This window comes from Drosophila suzukii, chromosome X, assembly GCF_043229965.1.
Source record: "Drosophila suzukii chromosome X, CBGP_Dsuzu_IsoJpt1.0, whole genome shotgun sequence".
Lineage (NCBI taxonomy): Eukaryota > Metazoa > Arthropoda > Insecta > Diptera > Drosophilidae > Drosophila > Drosophila suzukii.
Genome location: NC_092084.1, coordinates 6,800,114 through 6,821,678, shown reverse-complemented (window position 1 = coordinate 6,821,678; position 21,565 = coordinate 6,800,114). Strand labels below are relative to the sequence as shown.

General features: G+C 49.8%; 4 protein-coding genes across 4 annotated transcripts; 1 reads left to right on the top strand and 3 right to left on the bottom strand.

The window, feature by feature from the left end:
* Positions 1-459: 459 nt before the first annotated feature.
* On the bottom strand, positions 460-6,567 carry Ocrl (Oculocerebrorenal syndrome of Lowe). Its single transcript, XM_017083875.4, has 9 exons — positions 5,787-6,567; positions 4,988-5,174; positions 4,341-4,602; positions 4,089-4,274; positions 3,685-4,017; positions 1,822-2,698; positions 1,497-1,683; positions 1,204-1,428; positions 460-1,142 (listed from the first exon to the last, which is right to left on the bottom strand). The coding sequence occupies exons 1-9, from the start codon at positions 5,898-5,900 to the stop codon at positions 955-957; spliced, it is 2,559 nt and encodes an 852-aa protein (XP_016939364.2). The 5' UTR covers positions 5,901-6,567; the 3' UTR covers positions 460-954.
* Positions 6,568-6,714: 147 nt separating this feature from the next.
* eIF2Bepsilon (eukaryotic translation initiation factor 2B subunit epsilon) lies at positions 6,715-9,176 on the top strand. The gene is made up of 5 exons (XM_017083537.4): positions 6,715-6,887; positions 6,957-7,081; positions 7,152-8,437; positions 8,492-8,778; positions 8,838-9,176. Exons 1-5 carry the CDS (start codon positions 6,795-6,797, stop codon positions 9,060-9,062), a joined length of 2,016 nt encoding a protein of 671 aa, XP_016939026.2. The 5' UTR covers positions 6,715-6,794; the 3' UTR covers positions 9,063-9,176.
* Positions 9,177-9,242: 66 nt separating this feature from the next.
* On the bottom strand, positions 9,243-21,269 carry mip130 (Myb-interacting protein 130). The gene is made up of 2 exons (XM_065867636.2): positions 21,114-21,269; positions 9,243-12,364 (listed from the first exon to the last, which is right to left on the bottom strand). The coding sequence occupies exon 2, from the start codon at positions 12,341-12,343 to the stop codon at positions 9,542-9,544; it is 2,802 nt and encodes a 933-aa protein (XP_065723708.2). The 5' UTR covers positions 12,344-12,364; positions 21,114-21,269; the 3' UTR covers positions 9,243-9,541.
* Positions 12,606-20,546, bottom strand: Rbcn-3B (WD repeat-containing protein Rbcn-3B). The gene is made up of 2 exons (XM_017083536.3): positions 19,937-20,546; positions 12,606-18,788 (listed from the first exon to the last, which is right to left on the bottom strand). Exon 2 carries the CDS (start codon positions 18,651-18,653, stop codon positions 14,073-14,075), a length of 4,581 nt encoding a protein of 1,526 aa, XP_016939025.1. The 5' UTR covers positions 18,654-18,788; positions 19,937-20,546; the 3' UTR covers positions 12,606-14,072.
* Positions 21,270-21,565: the final 296 nt, after the last annotated feature.

Here is a 21,565-nt window from a genome sequence, read left to right as displayed (position 1 = left end):
AGAAAAACGTAAGTGTCGGCAGAACGTAAGCCAACGTAAGTGTCAGTAAAAAAGGGAGATAGCCTCAGCGTAAGTGTCAGTAAAAAAGCGAGATGCAAGATGGAGAATGGAAGATGAGCGAAAACATCAGCAGCGGGAATGTACACATACATATACATATTTACACAAAAAAAAAGCCAATGAAGCCCCCGGTATAAAAATACTAGCCAGATACCACGGAAAAGCCAGCAGGGAGGACAAGCCCGATTTCCACTTATCGGTATTTTTTGGTATTTTAGCGTAGGCGTTTCAATCAGCTGATCGCTGCTATCGACCGCTATCGATCTGAAGCGCAATTTTTGAAAGTTTGCCAATTTGACAGCTAAAACGTATGAACCTACTTTTGTACTGGCACATAAATAGTGACAGAAAAGTCCCATCTTATTTGAAGTTTTAAAATGTATATTCAGAAAGTCTCTATTTTGATACTGTATGTAACGGCGTTATTTATTTTCAGTTGCAACTGAAACCGGGATGTAAGGGGTCACGAGATTCCCAGCGGAATTCCTCATTAATCTAAACTAACAAGCAATCGTGCTCAACTAAACATTGATTTAACGGGTGTGCAGCACATTTCGTTTAACTTATTTACATAATTAATTTATTTTTACGTTGGCCTCCTGCTCCACTAGCCTCTGCACAATCGGTCGGCTTCAGTAGTCAGTTTATAACCTTCTGCTTGTGTGATGTATGATGCATTATAACCAGGTGAACCGGGATGTGAGGCGGGGGCAATCGAGTTGGAATGAACGGAAGGCGGGCACAAACAATTAACAGGTAAAACAAAGAAAATATAAATGCTTAGTGCCAACAAAGTACCAACAAGTAAAATAAATAGCCCTAAAACTATGCGTACGGTAGCTAACTATCAACAGACTACAACTATCGCTCGATTCTGGGACTTGGCGCCGGCGCCTATGCCTGCAGTCCGGCCCTGGTCCCAGATCCGGATCCCGTTCCTGTGCCGGAGCCCTCATTGCCGTTGTCCATTGTCTCGACGTCCGAGTCGATGAAGAGCCGCATGAACTGGATGCAGCGACTGTGGTAGTCCATCCAGGCGGCGCGCTCGGTGCTGCGCAGCAGGATGCGGCCAAAGGTGGACGCTGTCCGGGAGGAAGAACGTTATATGGCTGATACATAGCATTAAGGGCCATCTCTACGCACCGACTTGCTGGATTTCGTAATGCTGACACTCGATGCCCGCGCGCAGGAACATGCACAGGTGCATGAAAACATTCCGTTTTGGTGGACTCAGCAGCGAGATGTAGTCCATGGCCTGCGACTTGTTGGTGCACTCCAGCAGATTCTCTACAACCGGTTCCAGCAGTGCCTGCTCCGGCAGATCCAGCAAAAGCAACAGCGCCTGCGCAGCAGTCTCCGCATTGGCAGCTGCAGATTGTAGGCGTATAATTAGAGTTTGTATGGGGATGGGAACACTCTCAAAAGAAGCCACTTACGGAACGGCTCATCCGACCAGGTGTCCAGCCAGTCGCGCACCGAGTTGAACTGGGCGCCGAGGGAGAGGCGCGAGTCATAGGTCGGGAAGGCGCCCACCTGCTTGTCGCCCTGCCTATACAGATAGTCGATCAGCAGAAAGAACTCCCGCGGCATGGTCACGCGGTACTCCGGCGATTCGTTGTTCATCTGCAAAACACATTGAGTTGATATATAATAATTATACAACAAAATAAGAGAAATTTCTATAAAACATGAGGATCCCTTGACTGTTCAATAATATACCAAGGTAAATGCAATTTCATGATTTCATGTTCCCACGCTCACCAGCTGCTTGATCTGATCCTGGGAGTACTCGCAGAGGGGCCGATCGGTACGGCACATTGTCTCCATGGAGAGGCCAAAGCAGCTGGGCTGATAGTCGCCGGTCACCGTGATGAAGATGTCCCGTCCGTTTTCCACATGCAGGATGAGTATATCGAAGTTGTCGCTGGCGCGGATCTTGCGCAGCAAACCGGCAATGGTGCGTACATTGGCGTGCATCTTCAGCCGGATGCTGCGGGCGGAGTCGATCAGCAGCGAGTCCTGGCGCGGATCGACATGCAACCAGGGTTCACAGATGGCGTGGATGTCCTTCTCCTTGAAACTGAAGTCCACGGGCAGCGGGCAGTTGTTGTAGACGTTAAAGTCTCGCGTGGTCGGCTCGTTGAATCGCACGGTTCCGAAATCGATCACCGTCTTCTCCACATTGATCTGCGGCTGGTTGTCGTTCTCCCGCTTGTCCACCGCCTTTAGGACCTCCTCCTGGACCCGCTTGTACTTGACCTCGTCGCGCGTCTTGATCTTTACGCGAAACACCGCGTACACCGGCTTGTGATCGCTCTGGCGTATCTCCATGATGCTGTTGTAGGCCAGCTGCTCGATGCGTGTGCCCTTCCAGAGCACCCGGTCGCAGTAGGCCGGCGCCCGCTGCTTCTCGCTGCTGTCGTAGTTGTCCGTGCCCGGATCGTACTTGTACGTCGGCCGGAACTTGATCTCGCCCTCGGTGTAGCCCTCGAAGCACTTGCCGCGCCGCATCTCCTGGCGCAACTGGTCGTACTGCAGGAGCAGCTCGTAGGTCTGGGCATCGCTTAGCGGACCTGGTCGCTGCTGCCCGGGCGGCTCCTGAATGCGATAGTTCAGGTCGCCCATCCAGAAGATGTGACTGCAAATAGAAAGAGATGGCGAATCAGGTTAGTTCAGTCTCTACGTATCTGGCAATCATTATAAATATTTGATGAAAAACACTCGAATTTTTAATTTTGGCAATTTATCATAATCGTTAGCATATTTAGCAAGCTGCTCAAAACAGTCGGTCTTTTAGCTGTACGCCTTCATTTGGCTGAACTACGATGGAAAAACCGAAAAAAATGTCGCATTTTTGACAAAAATCTGAATCTCGTATTTTTGACAAAAATTTGAACCCTTTTTTCGCCATAAAAATTCCGTTTTTTGGCTGCCATAACAAAAATACAAGTCCGAATGAGGGATGTCATACCTCGTCGAGCTCGTTGTTTAATTTCCAATAAATTGGCATTCAAACCTAGAAAATTTTGGTTTTTGCCATTTTTCGCAAAAATAAGTGATGTAACCCCTTACAAAAAATGCGAAAACTGGTCAAAAAATAAATTTTCCTAAAAGTGATAGGGATCGTTAGCATATTTAGCAAGCTGTTCAGAACAGTCGGTCTTTTAGCTGTACGCCTTGATCTGACTAAACTACGATTGAAAAACCACTAAAAAATTTGTATTTTTGACCAAAATCTGAATCCCAAAAAACCCGATGTACCCCATTATAGAAAATGCGAAAATGGGTATAAAAATCAATTTCCCTTAAAATGATTGGGATCGTTAGCATAGGTAGCAAGCTGCTCAAAACAGTCGGTTTTTTAGCTGTACGCCTGGATTTAACTAAGCTACGATTGAAAAACTTATAAAATAAAGAACACTTTTGGCTAAGATCTGAATCCCATTTTTCGGCCCTACAAAAGGTTAATAATTAGCAGAGCCGTGTTAATTGAATGTATAAAGCGAGAGTATTAGATTATGATTAATTTATAAGTTATGTTAGGAGCCCACTTTTATGTTCGCTTTACGATTGAATAAGATATTATTGTAACGAATTTTAGAACTAGAAATCCCGCCAACTCACTCGTGATCGCTGATCATGCGTCCATCGTCAAAACGTATGCCATCAACGATGGCGTTGTAGTCCTGATTCCGTTCCTCCACGTAGCCCATGTGGGCGGCCAGGTGGGAATTGACGAAGCAGATGTTTCCCTCGTTGAGCTGCAGGCTGATGGCCACGCCCCCCTTGTTGCCCAGCGTATTGAAGATGCCGCGGGCCACTGACTTGGGCCGGCAGCGGATTATGTGCTGGCGCAGCTGCTTGCGCACGATGACCGTCAGCATGGTGGCCACCAGGCGGTGCGACATCAGGATCTCGTACTCCACGTCCGGGTGGACGCTGTCCATCATCTTGTCGCTGGCAAGGCAAACACAATTGTGAATTACATATGTATATACGGGGTCATACGGCTCGTGGGCATCACTCACATCCAGTGCTTCTCGAGGGCCTGCACCTGCGTGGAGTTGAGCATAGCTTTTGTGGGCGTGTCAAGCTCCTGCAGTCCAATGGCATATATGTCCGGCGGCCGGTCACTGCAAGCCAACCAGGGTCGCAGTGGATTGCTGTTGTCACTGCAGGTTTTGTTGTTCACATTCCAAGTGGCGCAGTAGATGCTGTAGATGCAAATCGAGTAATGGATTCTATAGTGCTTGACAAAGTGAGCAGGGGTTCTAACTCACATGATGTCCTTGTAGACAATGTACTCGCTCTCCCGCTTCTTCAGCTCCTGCTTCACCTCTCCGATTTGCCGGTAGTCGTTCAGCCACCTGAAGTTGAGCACCGTTTCGGGATCGTTCTGGGCCATGGTGCTCTTGCAGGAGATGACCTTGGCCACAAACTCCTCGTAGTGCTCGCCCTCTGTGGCGTAGTAGTAGAACTTGATGGGGCCATCTTCGGCTGTGCACAAGTCAAACTGCTGTGTGGTGATCGAGCTCTTGCTATCTGCAATGGAATGGCATAAATAAACATGATAGCTTCATTGTCTTTCTAACTTGCAAATTTCAGAACTACCAATTCACAATTGCTAACGTTTGATATTTGATATTTTCTCTTGGCAAATGCACACATATTCTGTTATTTGCCCATAATTAAGAACGAGCTATTGTTGATTAGGTGTCTACTATACAAATAGCTTCTGTTCAATGCAATCTTGTGAGTTAAATATTTGTCAGCCATTTAAAATTGCAAGTAACAGGCGTTTACACATAAAGCTCAAATATACAATAAGCCCTAAATTAAATTTGTTTAGCCAACAGAGTAATCAATGAATATTGAAATTGGATTTGGAATCTTGTTTGTAGCTTCTTGGTCAGTAGCAGCTTCTCACCCTGTCGCAACTGGAAGTTGTGGTCAATGGCGAACACCTTGTTGATGATCAGCTCGTTTACGGAGGTCAGCGGAGTGCGCAGGTAGGAGAAGGAGATGATGGCGAAGGTTCCACCAGATTGTGAGGAAACTAGCGCCAAAAGCCGGTTGGTATACTCCGGACCCTTGATCTGATAAGCCTCGAATATCTGCAAAAGGACAGGATTTTTAGTATGATAAAGCAAATATGGGATATATTCATATTATTATCAAAGTGTACAAGAAACGATTTGACATTAAGTTTAAAGAGTTAGTCATATTCCAAATACTGGAAGAACGTGGGAAATCCAGAAAAAATTTTGTATACGTATAAACATGTACGTGCGGATATCCGAACACAGACGAATATAGTTTCCCACTAAAATTATAGTGTTTGCAAACCATTAACTATGATGTCACGACCTGGAAAATCTCCAAGCTTTATCAATTCAAAAAATCAAGTTTTATATGGAGAATTTTAAATACGATATAAGAAGCAGCGTGGCGTGTTTTTAATCATTTAACTTAAATCAAAGAAGTATAAAAAGTCATACTACTCGCATTGAAAAAAGAAACTTAATTCATATCGATTGGAACAGACAGTAATGAAATTAATCATAGTTGTGCATATTTTTCTTAATAAAATTAGTCATTTTATATATATGTATGTAGCGTGGCTTTTTATAGTCCAGATTAGGAGTCCTTTAATGTAATTAATGATCGCTTTTTCTATGGAAACGTTATGAATATGATCTACATCGGTTCAACTTGTGATTGCTTACAAATTCTATGGTTTCGTCATCCTTGAATCGCTCCTTGACGATATCCTTTAGTGACCTGGTGACCGCAGTAGCGTCTCCATTGGGAACATTGTCCCCCGAGCCCACCGTGTCCATTTTCCCGGGGCTGGCCTACTGATATGGTTTTAAGTCCTCCTCCTCCGCTGCCTCCGGTTCCACTCCTATTCGCTCCCTTAATCTCGAATGAAAATTGTAATACTTGAGGGTTTCTTCTTCTGCGTCGAGTCGATAAATATATGTAGATATGGATATGGACAGTTGTTTGCTGTACTGTGCTGCGTTGTTGCCTTTTCTATTTATAGTTGGCGCGAACGCCCAGCAAAGTGGTATTCGTATGGTATGGGGGGTATTATTGGGTGTTTTCTTGGGGTTCTTTGCTGGCTCTGACTCTTTGGTTTCTAATGGCAAGGGCGAGCCACTGGAGTGGTGACCCTGCTCTTGGGCTGCGTAACCGTGTCCCCGGAATGTGATTGCAGCTCCCGTGTTTGTTTTCTTGCTTGATTTATTGTTGTCTCTGCTGCTGCTGTTGTTGTTGTTGTTTTGTTCCCTCAAGGTGGGTGTATCGCACACAAGCACACATCACTTATTCATCAAGTAATGCGATGACAATAATTGCCCAATCTTATTTTGCGAACTTCCAACTGCCGGTCTGCTGAGTTGGCGGGGCGGGGAACACAACACGGGAGCACAAAAATGGGGGCGCGCGTTCTAATTACTATTATAATATTTTTTTTATTATTTGTTTCGATTTATTTTCCGGGCGATTTGCTTGAAGACCAGTTTGCAAATGCTCATAAATACCCATCAGTGTGTGGTGGTGCATAACTTCACTAGGGAGGGTTGGCGGTTTATGACTTGGCTAGGCCGAACAATCGATTTTTCAAACATCGATAACAGTTTTGTTTTTGCGATTGACTGCAAGTTATCGCAATCGCGTGGGGAAGGGAAATAGCTCCCCAAAAACCCAGAGAAAACCAGTGGAACCAAGAAATGGCCCAATTCGAGAAGGAGATCGTGCAGGCGGTGCTGATAGCCGACAACAATGTGTGGAACTTCAAGCCCCTCTCCGACGAGGGCTCCACGGTGGGTGTCCTCTCAAGAATCTGTAGGTCTGCTTATTGAACTGCCACCCGATCATCCATTTCTCTATAGGCTCTGCTGCCGCTGGTCAACGTGAAGATGCTGGACTACGCACTCATCGCCCTCAATCGCAGCGGCGTGGAGGAGGTGTTCGTCTACGCCAGCCTGTACCTGCAGGACATCCGGGACCACATCAAGTGAGTCTGGCGACCATGATGCCAAGATGATGCAATTTCAGAGCTCACTCTCTATTTTCGTTTCTTGCAGGGCCGGCATTGCCACGTACGCCTCCTGGTCCTTCAAGATGACCGTCCATGTGATCGGCGGCGAGGGCTGTCGCTGCTTTGGCGACGCCATGCGAGATCTGGACGCCAAGGCGCTGATCCGCGGCAACTTCATTCTCCTGGGCGCCGACACGGTGACGAATGCCGATCTGCGTCCGGTGCTGGAGCAGCACAAGCGGCAGGCCAAGTTCGACAAGGGCACCGCCGCCACGCTGGTGTTCAAGGAGTGCTCCAACAATGTGCGCCTCGGCAACGAGCTGCTGATAGCCGTTGACCGGCGCAACGACCGGCTGCACTACCACCAGCGGCTGCGGACGTACCAAAAGGAGTCGCGCTACCAAATACCCTTAGACGTCATCCTGGGCAACTCATGTGTGGCACTGCATCACAAGCTTCTCGATCCCCAAATTGCCATTGGCTCTCCATCCATGTTGTCCCTGTTCAGCGACAACTTTGATTTCCAGACGCGGGATGACTTCGTGAGGGGCCTGCTGATCAACGAGGAGCTGCTGGACAGCCGGATATATGTGGCTCTGCTGCCGGCCGCCCAGTACGCACACAAGGTAAACAGCTGGCCGGCCTACCAGCTGGTCAGCCGGGACATTATCAACCGGTGGGCCTACCCGCTCGTTCCGGAAATGGGCGTATACAAGCTGCAGCAGCAGTACGTCTTCCACAAGGACAACATCTACAAGAGCCACGAGGCGCAGGTCTCGAAGGTGGCGCTGCACCAGAACGTGGTCATCCAGGAGGGCAGTCATGTGGATAGCGGGTCGGTAATCAGCGACAGCGTGATCGGAGCCAACTGTCGGATTGGCAAGAACTGTCGGCTGACCAATGTGTTCCTGATGGCCGACGTCACCGTTAAGGACAACTGCCGGCTGGAGCACTGCGTGGTGGGTGCGGGAGCCATCGTCAACGAGGAATGCGACGTGAGCGCGGGCTGTGTGCTGGGGGCGAAGAGCGTGCTGCCTGCCAAGACAACGTTGGCCAAGACCCTCATCACCAGCACTCCCAGCACACAGCGCAGTGAGGAGGACGTTGCGGTGGAACTGGAGTCGATTGGCCCACACGCCTTCATTGTAAGCGATTTGACCACTGGTGATCCGGAGGACTCCGATGGCGAGGACTTCTTGCCACAGCAACCGCTCACCATACCCAAAATGGGGGACCTCCTGGCACCACTGGATGAGATCAGCGACTGCAGCGACCTCAGCGACGACGAGGATGCCTCGCGAGCGGTGACGCCTCTGCCTGATGACACAAATAGTGAGTGAGCGTCGGCAGCCAGTCTAGTCATTACTAACCATTTGCAATTCCAAGTTTTCCTGGACGAGGTAATCGATTCGCTGTCGCGGGGCTTTCGGGAAAAGTCCAATCCCGACTTCCTTATCCTCGAAATCAACTCCTCGCGCTACGCGTACAACATGTCCCTCAAGGAGGTGAACTTTAATGTGGTGAAGGCTGTATTTGGCATGCAGAGCATCGTGGAACCGGCGAACAACAACGTATTGGTGGCCATAAATGCAGCCTTCAAGCAACTGGGACCTGTGGTATCCAACTACATTAAAAGCGAGGATGCCATGCTGGATTGCCTTAAGGCGCTAGAGGTTGAGTCTCCATTTGTAACATCCCAAAATTCGTTTAACTTTCGTTTAATTTCCCGCAGGATGTGTACGAAGAGAATCCTCTGGTGCGGGAGAAGATATCGCAGATTGTGCACTACCTGTACGACAAGGACTTTGTGTCGGAGGATGCCATCCAGGCCTGGTTCGAACAGTTGGACGAGGAGGAGCATGCACATCTGCGGCAGAGCCTGGCGAAGCTCGTGGCCTGGTTGGATCAGTCCAGTGAGGAGGAAGACGACGACGAAGACGAGGAGGAGGACGACTAAGCAAGGACCTGGCCGTAATTTACCTTTTTTTAAGCCCTTCCTCTTGTAATCTTGAAAGCCTGAGACCATGAAATGGTTCACCCAAGAAATGATTAAATAAAAATAAGAATCCGATACCTTTGCAATGCTGTTTAATATCTACAAGCTTGTGTTACTGAATCGATAATCATCCAGGCACAATTATTTCCAATAAAAATTTCCTTTTATTTTTACTCTTCTTTTTATTGAAGGCTTTCTTTGAATTTGTAAATACACTTTCTTACAAAGTCGGTGCTATACATAAAAAAAAAAGTTTGAGGATCCCAATAATTTGTGGGCCACTTTGTTACATTTCTTATTGCAACGCGTTCTTCGTAACTTTCCACTTAAACTAACGTTCAGGTGCCCACAAAAAAGTTCCTCCAAAGAAATGGGAACTAAATAAAAATAATGTAAGTATTCGACAAGCGAATATATGGAGCTCGGTTCATCCTCTGCGGCTACTTATTGTAGATGAACTCCTCTTCCTCGTCTCCTTCCATTTTCAGCTCCTCCAAGCCGGCCATGTCGTCCTCCTCCTCCGTTTCGGCGGTCGATTGGAACTCCTCGTCGGACTCCTTCATCGACTCGATGGTGATTTGGGTGTCCTCGGTGGCGGCCGGATTGGGCGACTGGTCCCCCGGCTCCAGGTGTTGCTCCTCTGTGTCGTGCTCCTCGTCCGGGTGCTGTTGATTGTCCGACTCGTCGGAGTCCAGCTTCTCCTCCTCCCCAGTGTCCATAACCTGGTCCTTCTGCCCTTGGTCCTTATTGTCCTCTTTGTTTGGCTCCTTCTTTTCAGCCAGTTTCGGACGGCCTTTCGTTTTCGCCTTGGAGGTGTCTTCGGAGGTTTCCTCTGCCTGCTTGGGATCCTGCACCCGATCTTTGCTTGTCTCTTCTTCGCCATCGTTCTCCTCGGACTTGAGCGACTTCACATCATCGTTGCCATCGGCAATGCGACTCTGACTGCGCTCCTCTAGACTTCTGCTGATGTCCATGGCTATGTACTCCAACCGCACCTGGACGCTCTTCTGGAACACCTCGCTGTTGTCGCTGCTAAATAGATTGCTGCGCACCTCCTCGAGACAGCCCTCCAGCACCTTGTTGACCTCGCTCACGTCGAAGTCGCCGCCGAGATTCTGGGTCACGATCAGCAGCGTGGTGAGGTTCTTCAGCAGCCGTATCATCCGTGGATTCTTCACCATTCCCTTGTTGATGTCGTCCACAGTCTTAGAGGCCTTGGCGCGGCACTCTTCGCGCAGATATGTCGGCGAGATCATGGCCTGCACATTGGGATTGCGTGTCAGGCTGGTGGACATTTCCTGCACTTTGGTCAGCTCGTACATCAGATCAACGTTGATGCGCTCGATGGACACGATATTGTAGGCATACTGCCGCTGAAAGTTGTCAGCAATCTGGCGTCGATGGCGGTCTCCGTTCTCGTCCTGGCTGATCATCTCGCCCATGGCCAGCTCGGCGGTTGCATTCATTTTGTTCAGCCGCTGGATGCGATCGGCCTTCACGGCAATGTACTTCTCCAGGTGCACCAGATGCTCCAGCAGTGAGCTGGAGTAGGCGTGATGTCGGGCCAACTGCTGTCGTATGGGACTCTCGCTCACGGAATCCTGTCCCAACAGGGGATCGCTCTTGTTCAGCTTCATGCTCAGCGCATTTCGCGCAGCAGCATTGTTGCTGACGAGATGCTTCTGGGGCTTAGAATAGTTCGATCCCGTTCCTCCTCCGCCGCCAGCCGCCTTGTCCTTCTTCTGCAGATAGTGGTTGGCAAGATTGGCCGTGAAGCCCAGATTGGTGGTGAAGCCCAGGTTGTTCGTTTGATAGATGCTCATTAAATTCGGGCGGAAGTCCTTCGTGAAGCTGTGCAGCGGCAGCATCTCGTGGAAGTTCTCAGACACGATCTCGTAGTCTGGGATGGCGTGTGTGCCCAGACCGGGTCGCTCGAAGGTCACGCGGTACATGGCGTTCAGGGAATCGTAGGCGGCCACTGTGCCGGCAAAAATGCCATCCTGAGGGGTTCTCAGTCTGGCAGTGACCTTGGTGCCCAGCGGCAGTGGCATCGGTATCTTCTCGGGCATGTCCGACAGCAGCATGGAGTCCTTGAATTCGCCCGGTTTGCGCGACTGCAGGGTCCGCATCAGCTGGCGTTTTCTGTCCAACTCCTTGCGCTCCTCGCTGAAGAAGTTGGCCGAGCAGCGCCGTGGTCTTCCCATCCGCCGCCTGATATTGACCCACTCGTGGCGATTGAGGCTCCGGGTGCCCAGCCTGGGTGCCAGCTCGTTCACATGGTTCATGAACTCATCCCGGCAGTCGAACAGCGGCTTATCGATGTACGAGTAGAACCACTCGGCTATCGCCCACTTGTGCGCCTTGGGCAGCTTAAGGAGATTGCGGAGTCGCAGTCCGATGGACTGACCCAACCGCTTGTTGGCCAGTGCCGTGGCCTCCGCCTGGCTGGCCTCCTCCTCGGCAGCCGCTGCTGCCGCCGCCGCTGCGGCCGCACCCTTGCCAATTAAATGGGCACCCCTGCCCGTTTTCGATCCTGTGGCGCCCATCTTGCTGGCCGAAGGCTGCTTGCCCGCCGACTGACTCTTCGATGGCGTCTTCTTGTTCTTGCCCACCTGCTGGGGCTGGCTGCTGGCCGAGTTGGAGCTGGAACCCTGCTCGCTGGAGCGCATGTAGCGAGAGACTACACCCTTGCGCTTCTTCAGCACCTTGGATGGGGTGAGTGGGGTCTTCTGGGCAGAGCCTCCGCCGGCGGAGAGCGGTGGTCGGCCGGGCATTTTTTTGGGAGCCAAGCTCATGCGCAGCGGCTTGTCATCGTTGATGATGTTTTCGTCGTAGAAGAGGCGGTTCCTCTTGCGTATGCGGGCGGGCATCCCGCGGGCGTTAAGGGTCAGGATCGGGGCTTTCTGGACCTTGGGCTTGGGCGGCGGGGCGCTGCCCACGCGCTGGAGTCCCAGCGTGGCCAGGCTGAAGGCCGGTGGCTCTATCTGCTCCTCTGGGTCGCTGGTCTCGTTGCTGTCCGGCTCCTCGTCCTCGTCTTCTTCGTCAACGTGCTCCTCCTCCTCCTCGCCTTCGTCGAGATCAAGATCATCGCGATTGTTCTCATCGTCCTGGTCCATGGGCTGGACGTTACTGGGCTCATCCTCCTCCTCGCTGAGAGCGGACTGCCTCCGGGCTGCGGAGGCGGTTGCGGAAGCTGCTGCCTTCCTCCCCCGTCCTTTGTGGGCTGCTTCTGCGACGGGCATTCTCACTGGGCGGGCAAAAAGCTGAAATTCGAGGAGCATAAAGTTTGTTAGTTGAGAGTGATGAGGACTCTAAAGGATATAGTAAAAATTATAAAATAGTTACACTAGGCAGACTGTACTTAACTGTTTATGAAAACAGCGATCACACTGTCAGTTGTGAGAAAAGCGGCCACACTGTCAGATGTGCTTCAATCTCAGTACTGGTCACACTATATTACCACCATATTTAACCGCTACCAATGGAAAATTGAAATAACAAGGATTTGCTCATGTTTGGTTGACTTTATTTGTTGTATACTCCGTACATAATTGTTGTAGTTGCTTCGTTTCGTTTTGTTTGTGTAATACTTTGATTGAAGGATCTCGTATATAAGTATGCATGTATCTTCACATATATATGCTTGTAAATATATATATATTTAATTCGTAATTGAAATTAAGCACAAATTCAATTAACTCTCTCACATAGTACACGTGTGTTTGCTTGTGTTGTATTGAATACGTAAACGAACACATATTGCAAATTCAGTTGGGTATATATATGTAAGTATATATGTTTAGTTAGGATAAATAGTTCTTTTCCCGTACACCTGTGGGCATTTCTGGGTTTGACAGTATACTTCTCAGGCCCCCGAGTACCGTTATTCGCTCGATGCACATTAACGCCGCAAATAAATTATATATGTGTGTGTGTTGTGTATTGTGGGTTGTATTTTATAAACAGATTTTCCTATACAATTTTCAATTTTCACAAAACAACAAAAACTTTTTACACACGCTTTAGCAGAAATATTACATCGAAAGAAGAAGATATATGGGAATTACAATAATTATAATGTTAATGTTAAAAAAAAAACTTTTCGCTCTTTCTAGTTATTAAATGTTCGTTTTTCTTCTTGTTTTGTTTGATTTGTTTTCGTTTCGTAACTTTGCTCAATACATTTGTTTAGGTTTATTTTAGATATATATATATAACAATACATTAGGCATAACAAATATCAATAATAATAATAGTAGCATACAATAGTAATAATAATAGTTGTGTAATAATAATAACAGCTTTTCATTCTTTGTTTTTTATCGTTTTTTTCTCATTTCCTTTGTTGTTTCTCGTGTGGTTGTTTGCTTGCATCTGGTTAATTGTTGTTTACTTTGTTAATATTTGGATTTAGTTTTTGTTTCGGTTTTTTCCGCATTGGAAACTAACAACAAACAGAAACACGTGTTTAAAGAGTAGGGGTAAAAGTTTAGCACTAAAAAATAAAATGGACGTAGCAAGAAGCGGGAATAAAGGGCATATTAAAATCGTGTAATACATTAAAATACATACAGATACAGATACAGATATATAGGGTAAGTATATAAATAAATAACAAAATGTGTTGTGAATTTTTGTTTGCATAAATTTTGCTTAGCTTTTTCGCTTGCCTAAATTGTGTTTTGTTTTTCGTTTTGACTAATGTTGCTTAGCTTTTCTTTGTTTCCTTTGCCTTAATTATTTTTAACGAAACGCCAGACGTTTCTGTGTTTTTTTGTTGTTTGTTTTATTTTTGAATAATTATTGTTTTGTCGTTTCTGCTCCTCCTGCTCCTGCTCCTGCTCCAACTCCGAATTATCCACATCCTCCTCCAACTCGCTGCTGCTTTTGAAGCCCGCGCTGATTGCCTAATAACATGCTATTTATCCCGTGGGACTGACTCTCTTTATCATCGCCTTCTTCTAGGCCAACCTACACATTGAACCGCGTTTCGGAGCCATCGGCCAGCATTAGGGTCACCGTGCGATTGTTGATCCACACCAGCTTGGCCAGACGCATGGGATTCAGGCGCGACACATCCGGAATGGGGGCTGTGGAGTAGCCCTTCGTGCAGCGCGTTTGCGACTGGCCCAATCCGAACATCCCCGTGGAGGTCTGCCAGAAGGAGAGGCGGTTCTCCGCGCAGGAATACGATACCAGGTACTTGCCGTCTGGCGAGAAGGCCAGCGAGGTGATCGGGTGCGTGTGGGCCGGGATCATCTGGCACTTGTTCTGGCGTAGCTCGTAGATGGCCAGGTTGCCACTGTTCGCGCCCACGGCGATGCGGCGCGTTTGGGCGCAGTGCGAGATCTGGTTGAACTTGCAGATGGCCGGACACAGCTCCGCCAAGCCGCGGCTCTTCAGCTCGTTGCTGTCTACACAGTGTAGGGCGATGTCCATCACCTCCACCAGCAGCCCGGCGATCTCCGACTGCATCTTGTCGATCAACATCTCCACACACTGCAGAATCTCTCCCTTTGCCTTGTGCAGCACCGACTGGGTGAGCGGCGTGTTGATGGACTGGGCGTTCTGCTGCATCGTATTGTATCTGGCCACCTCGCGGGCCATCGTGGTGATGAACGCCGCCGGCCGGGCGGTGGCTATCAGACGCAGGGCGTGCCTAGCCGTCCGGCATGCATCCGCTTGCGGGGTCAGTGGGAGTTTGTAGTTTAGATTAGGCACTGCCTTGCCCTCGCACGAGATCTCCAACAGACCGAGCAGCACCTTGGACACATCCAGGTACGGCTCCCAGACGGTGAATCCCCGTCCCAACAGATCAATGGCTGCCCGACGCAAGGGCGTGTATTGGGGTAACTTGGGAGATGGTGGGGCGTATAGCAGGTGGGCCAAGGCCATCGAGGTGAGACGGGCCAGATTATTGGCTATGCCGAAGCCCTCTACCACACTGGACTTTCTCCGCTCTCCACCGGCCACGCCAGTGGATAGATTGGCTCCCGTGGCCAGACTAATACTTCCCCGGTGATTTGGCGACTCCTGGGATATATCCTGGCCGAATTCAGCTCCTATGACACCTAAAAGTATAACTGCTGTGGTTTGCTTGCGTTTTAGCTCCGACAAGCTGGATGGTTTGCGTATAATCTCCTCCTCCTCCTCCTCATAGTCCTCATCCTGGTGGGCATCTCCTCCCGATACGTTGTTGCCTGCTCCGGCTCCGCTTCCAGTTCCGCCGCCTCCTGAGCCTCCGCCGCCCCCACCACCATTGCCACCCGATCCGGAGCCAGCTCCTCCACCCGCCGGCTGACTTATTAGAGCCAACTGCTGCTGGGCACCCACTATGGGCTCTGTGTGCGTATAGAGTGGAAGGTACTGTGCCCAGCTCTCGACCAGTTGCTTTCTGCCCTTCTTGCCCATCCGGGTTAGCTCGCCGAGGAGGATCTGCTGCGCGGCCTCCCTGATCTCTATGCAGTGATGCTGCCAGCGCTTGACCATCATCTCTACCTGCGGACGCTTGAATTTCTTAGGCTCCAGGGCCTCAATTTTATCCGGCAGGAGGAAGCAATGATGGGTGGCCAGCAGACTCCAGGCGTGCTTGATTTGGGAGATGTGGTGGGCCATAAGCTCCTCGCGCTCCTCCTCGTTGCTCAGTGTGGAGTCCGTGCGCTGGGCCAGACGCTGCAGCTTCTTGTGCTTCTCGCTGTCCGGCAGGAAGGAGGCCGCGCTCATCGAGAGCAGCGTGTTGGACATGGCCACCAGGGCGAGAATATGATTAGTGGTCAGCGTGGTGCTCAGCTCCCAGTGCAGACGTGATGTAAAAACGGCGGTGAGATGCTCCAACCGCTGCAGCTCTTCTGGCAGCGGACGCTTCTTGGAACTGGAGGGAAGCTGGATGCCCGGCGGTATGGCATAGTTGTTCTGCCACGTGGGCAGCAGCAGAGACATGTAACCAGCCTTGGAAAGCACACCATACGAGATGGGGACAATTGGCCTCAGCAGGCCCAGGCGCGTCTCGCACATCTTGTCCAGATGCGGATCTAAGCCCCAGGAATGGAGCAGCGAGAGCAGCAGCTGGGCAACCTCCATCACGTGCGTGACCTCCATCTTGGAGGCGATTTTGCTCTTGAGGTCCTGCTGCTCCTCGTGCGGCTCCACTGCTTTTTGAAGGCTCTCCACCTTAGCCTGCACCTTCTTCTCCACAATTTCGGTCTTCTCCTTAAACTTTTGCACCAGTCCATGTTTGTCCTTGTCCTTTAAGATCTTCTCCACATCCACCGCCTTGTTCTTGACCTTACTGAAGAAGTCACCGATCTTCTTGCTGGCATCCAGATGCATGGATTTGCCATCCTTGGGATTCTGCAGGTGGACACCCAGTGATTCCAAAGTGGCAGGTGTCATCTGTGCGTACTCCTCGCTGTGCAGCTCGAAAATCAGTCCCTCAATGTCAAAGAAGAGGATGTGGCTCTCTGCATCTTTGGGATTAGTGCGAAGCCCCTGGATCACTAGCGGATTGCTGCGGTGTTTCATCAAGAAATCGAAGTTTCCTTGGTTATGACCCTGAAGCTGCTGGAGTTGATTAATCCCTCGCTGGGTAGCATGACGGATGGCGTTCATGTTGCGCGATTTTAAGCCTCGGAAGAAGTGCACCGCCGGATTGGCCATGCCCATTTCGCTGGCGGATGCACCATTGGTTCCACCACCGCCGCCGCCTGAACCGCCATCCTCTGCCTGCTCGTCGCAAGCCGATAGCACTTCCTCCGCCAGCATTCCATGGAGCACTCGATCGAGGTGCCCTGTTTCCATCTGCCACACGTACACACTGCCATCGGAGCAGCCCACGATGAGGAAGTCGTCCAGCGGACGCCACTTTATGGTGACCACGGGGAACAGATGCCTGCTGGCCAAGGTGACACACTTGCGCTCCTGCAGGGAAACCAGGGTAACCGAATGATCCGAGGCAACCGAACATATGCACTTCAGGATCCGCGGACTACAGCTCTCCGGCGGCACCAACAGCTGTGTGATCTCTCCGGCATGGACGCAAAACCTATGCAGCAAGCTGCCGCTGTACAGATCCCACAGGCATACGGCGAAATCGATTCCACCAGAGAGTAGATGGGATTTCTCATACCTCGAGTGAATCATCGAGGGACAGAGCAGGCAGTTAACCCTGCCACGATGACCGTACAGGATCTGATGCGAGGGCCAGTCGCTAAAGTTCTGCTTGATGCCCACCAACAGCTGCATCATCACCGTCTGAGTGGCTGGTACAATGACTATGCTGCCATCCTCGCGTCCGATCACCAGGCGACTCTGCTGCGGCAGATAGATACTCGAGGTGAGCTTCACCGGCGACTCCGTGATGCGGGACAGCTGATCGAGGATGCCCACGGGTGGTGGATCCATTATGGACCACGCCTCCACTAAGGAAGTGCACACATGCGGCTTGAGGACGCGTGGCGGCATTTGCTTGGCCTGCAATATGCTTATATTGTCCAGCGGCACCTCTGGCACATTCCACACGGAGATGTATCCCTCGGAGTCGCCGCGCAATAGATTGTGCTGACCACCGGTGCCCTGGAGCAGCTTCATGGCTGGTGGGCACGACAACACCTTATCGCCCGCATGCTGCAATACATAGTACAGATACGGGGCATCTCTGACCACGCTCTTCGAGTGAAACTCCTTGTTGTCCGGTATGCAGTTGGCGGGCAGCTTATAAAGGTAGCCTTTGCCCTCGTCCGTCCAGAGCATAACCCGGTCCGAGGTGATGAAATCCCCGCCCTGCCAACGCTCTCTCGCCGGTGCAATCACAGAACAAAGCACAGTGAAATCGCCGGCATCGTAAATCTGCCAGTATTTGGTACAAACGAGTAGAACGGTGCGCTGGTTCTGGGCACAGCAATTCATGGTGATGGCATTTAGGCAGCGGATCTCCTTGGACTCGTTCTCGTAGATGGGCTCCGCATGCTTGTTCTCGTTGCCTGTCAGGGTCCACACCTTTACCGTTCCCGTGGTGGTGATGGCCAGCACTACGTCATCCTTGCGGCGCATGGGACGCAGTACGTGAATGGCGGAAATCCAATCCGGTTTGACCTTTGAACTGAGCACGTAGATCACCTCCAGGCTAAAGGGATCCATGACCATGATCTCGGCGTAGTAGCCAATGCAGAAGAGGCGCACATCCTCGCTGTTGGCCGTGTGATAGCTCTGAATTTGGGTGTGCACTTGGGGCAGCTTGACCGCCTCCATGCACTTGCCGTCCGTGAGATCCCAGGTGCACATCTCGCCGTTCTCGGACGAGCTGACCAGGAAGTTGTTCTCCGGCAGGAGCGAGGCACGCACCAGGCACAAGACCGGAGCCGAATGGCCAACCAGCAGGCAGCGCGGCGACATCTTCAGGGTGGTGGGCTCCACCTGCCATAGGCAAATCTGTCCATCGTAGCATCCGGTAACCAGGGTGAACTGGTCATCGGAGAGGAACACGCTTGAGATGCAGTGCGTGGGCGCTGTGGGTCCCCACAACACCACCGGCACCACCAGATTGGTACTCACCATGGTGGCGCGCTTTACCCAATCTCTGCGGTGGATCCTTCTTCTCCTCCTCCTTCTGCCTCTTCTCCTCCTCCGCCGCCTTCCTCCTGCTCCTCGCTCGCTTCGCTGGTGATGGTGATTCGACTGCTACTGCGGGCTCTGCAAGAATGGTTATTGAGTAAACATTTGCTCACGTCCAACGGGTGGATGTGGATGGTGGGCCCTGTGTGCGTGAGAACTCGAGATTGGGATCGGGTTTGAGTCCGTGTGCGGTACAGTGTACAGCGTGGTACAGTGAAAGCTGCTAATCAGTGACTCACCCAAGGTTTTTCGGGTCTTTCGATTATTTTATTTCAATTAATTGGGATTCGGAGCAGGTAGTAGTGCTTTACAAAGCCAACAATGCCTGAAACTACCTAATAAGTGTTTACATTGGTAGGTAGAGTTTTACCTAATTTGTTATGAAAAAGCTTATTTTTCTTAGTTCTCTGGAAACTAGGAGGATCGAATTTATTGGAAAGGTAAAGTAATCTATAAACAAAGGTTTACTATAAACCTTATTGGCCATTTTTTCTAGGGAAAAAGTATTGTAAGCTGTAATTTCCTTGTTGAAAACAGATACATCTGTTTATGCTTATATGGGCTGGAAACACCAAATATGAATATTGATAATAAAAGGATATATGATCTTTTTAGGTGTTCTTAGCTTCGAACTTGTAGGTAGCTAGTCTTCTCAAATGTCTGTCTGTCTGCTGTATTGCCAGATATCTATACCTATTGATATACACACATATCTATCTTTTAAGAATCAAACTTTATCGTTTTGTGATTTCTTGTCAGGTTTTCCCCACTCTAAATTTTATGTGAATATGTCAGTGGGAGTGAACCGTAAAGCTCTCGAGATAAGGCCGTCTAACAGGTGACAACCCGTAGCTTATCTGCGCGTCCACCTTGGGCAGCCTCCACTGTACACTGTACACCTAACTACACTTGGAAATTGGAATGTCCAAAGATAAACAAGGGTTATACAATATGTGTGCGGTGTGCGGCAGTGGCAAAAGCGGAGATGCGTTCCAGGCACGGATATAATATGGAATGTTTGACATGGGAGAAGGGGGCATATGAATGGGGGAAGGAGGCTCTGGCTCTTGCCAATTGAAAGATCAATTAATTGGGCGACAATTTGGCATCGCAATTTGAGCGGATTTTGCCTGTGCTATCGCACGCACACACACACACTTATGAGCACAGGGCACGCACACAGGGACAAACCATAATAATTGTAGATAACTTGGCATTTAGCTAACATTTTTCAGCAGTTTTCCGTATTGGGGTTGGCTGGCGCGCGTGATTCCTCCTCCGATGTATAGATTCCGATTTCGATTCTCTCGATATGGAAAACTTAATGGTCCGCTGCTGCTGAAGAAGGCGATGAGCGATGATGACGGTGGCTATTGATCCTGGTCGAGGGACATCGCGGTGGCGGAGCTGGTAGCGGATTGCCAATGTCGATTCGATTTGATTCTAATTTATGGACACGGGACGGGCGAAACGCACACCACCCCCCGAGAACACCAACACACGAGCACTTTTCCGCTGTACTGATACGCTTACAACACACACACACACACACACACACACGTTGCGTTGTTGCTGTTGCTTTTGCTATTTTGTTATTGCTTTTGCTGGCCACTTTTTCGTACTGGGCATATTTGTGGCACACACTTTCCGACAATCGCACACTAATCGCACACTCCACGGGAAACAAGACCAGAAACTCCACTGGATGCACTCTGCTCTATGTAATTTCGTTTTATTTGCTTTTTTCCTACTCGTTCTTGTTCTGTTTTTTTTTTTTGTACACGACTGTGGAAAAAAGCAACGAAAGTGTTTTATCGACCGTGGGGTAAAAATTTTCGATAGGTTTTGCGTGTGTGCGCACAGGGTTGCCACGGTCGTCGCAGCAGCGGGCGCTCTGCTATCGATGCCATGCGAACGGCGACAGCCCTGTCGCAAAAATTTAATATTTTCCTCCAATTGTTTGTAATTTCGCAAATAACTCGAGGGAGCCACGAAATTGGGTCACGAAATGGTATACGCTTAGGTCTAGGGGTTATGGGGATGCTTTTGAGGGGGTTCTGGCTGGTCAGGGGTCTTACCCACATGGTTCTGTCCCACAAAGTTGTTACTTTTCGCCCAACGGACAATTAACCCATACGCAATTGCATTCGAAGGAATGAGTTGCAAGGCGGAGCAAAAGGCAACCTGGCCACGATGCACTGCCTCCGGGAGCGGGAGGATAATAAATCCCGCGTCCGGGTTTGTTTTCTCCGGGGATCGCGAACTGAAACCGAATCCCATCGCTGCCTATGGGCAGGAAGGTGATTCGTTGTATCGCAGGGGCAACAAAGACTGGCAAACTCTGGGCCAGCTCATTCGGAGGTTCTCCGACCTAAAAAACATGTACGGAAGACAGGTACTCACCGCTAAGTGCAGTTGCTTCTACTGTGGGCAGCCGTTTTACTGGTTATTTTGAATTTAAAACACTTTTTGCCCGTACGAACACACACTTTTGAATGGCCACAAAAAAAACACAGATCGGTGCTGCCAACTCGCTGCGGAAAGAAGAAGAAAGGGCGCGCGTGCCGCGCAAAGCAACCACGAACAATCGGTATTGTTTTTAGCACGTAAATTTGTGTTGCAGCATGTAAAGGTGTTCTCTTAATTTTGCAAATATATTTTAGCTACTTCGTATTTTATTAGTGGCTGTTTTTAACTGTAGTAGGCTTTTGGCGGTCGCTAACCACCATCCGATTGCGATTTGACCACCCTACCGATAGTTCTTGGGCCAGCAACAGCTGATTGCACTTTACATTGCGGCATAGCCGATTGCATATCGTTTTTGCCTTTAGTACAGCCATACAATATTCTAAGAA

Coding starts and splice junctions, on each gene's coding strand:
- mip130 (XM_065867636.2), bottom strand. CDS start 12,343: ATGCCCGTCGCAGAAGCAGCCCACAAAGGACGGGGGAGGAAGGCAGCA.
- Rbcn-3B (XM_017083536.3), bottom strand. CDS start 18,653: ATGGTGAGTACCAATCTGGTGGTGCCGGTGGTGTTGTGGGGACCCACA.
- Ocrl (XM_017083875.4), bottom strand. CDS start 5,900: ATGGACACGGTGGGCTCGGGGGACAATGTTCCCAATGGAGACGCTACT. Junction 5,175..5,786: donor ATGACGAAACCATAGAATTT/GTAAGCAATCAC, acceptor GTCCTTTTGCAG/ATATTCGAGGCTTATCAGAT. Junction 4,603..4,987: donor CAACTTCCAGTTGCGACAGG/GTGAGAAGCTGC, acceptor ATTCCATTGCAG/ATAGCAAGAGCTCGATCACC.
- eIF2Bepsilon (XM_017083537.4), top strand. CDS start 6,795: ATGGCCCAATTCGAGAAGGAGATCGTGCAGGCGGTGCTGATAGCCGAC. Junction 7,082..7,151: donor GACATCCGGGACCACATCAA/GTGAGTCTGGCG, acceptor CGTTTCTTGCAG/GGCCGGCATTGCCACGTACG. Junction 8,438..8,491: donor TCTGCCTGATGACACAAATA/GTGAGTGAGCGT, acceptor TGCAATTCCAAG/TTTTCCTGGACGAGGTAATC.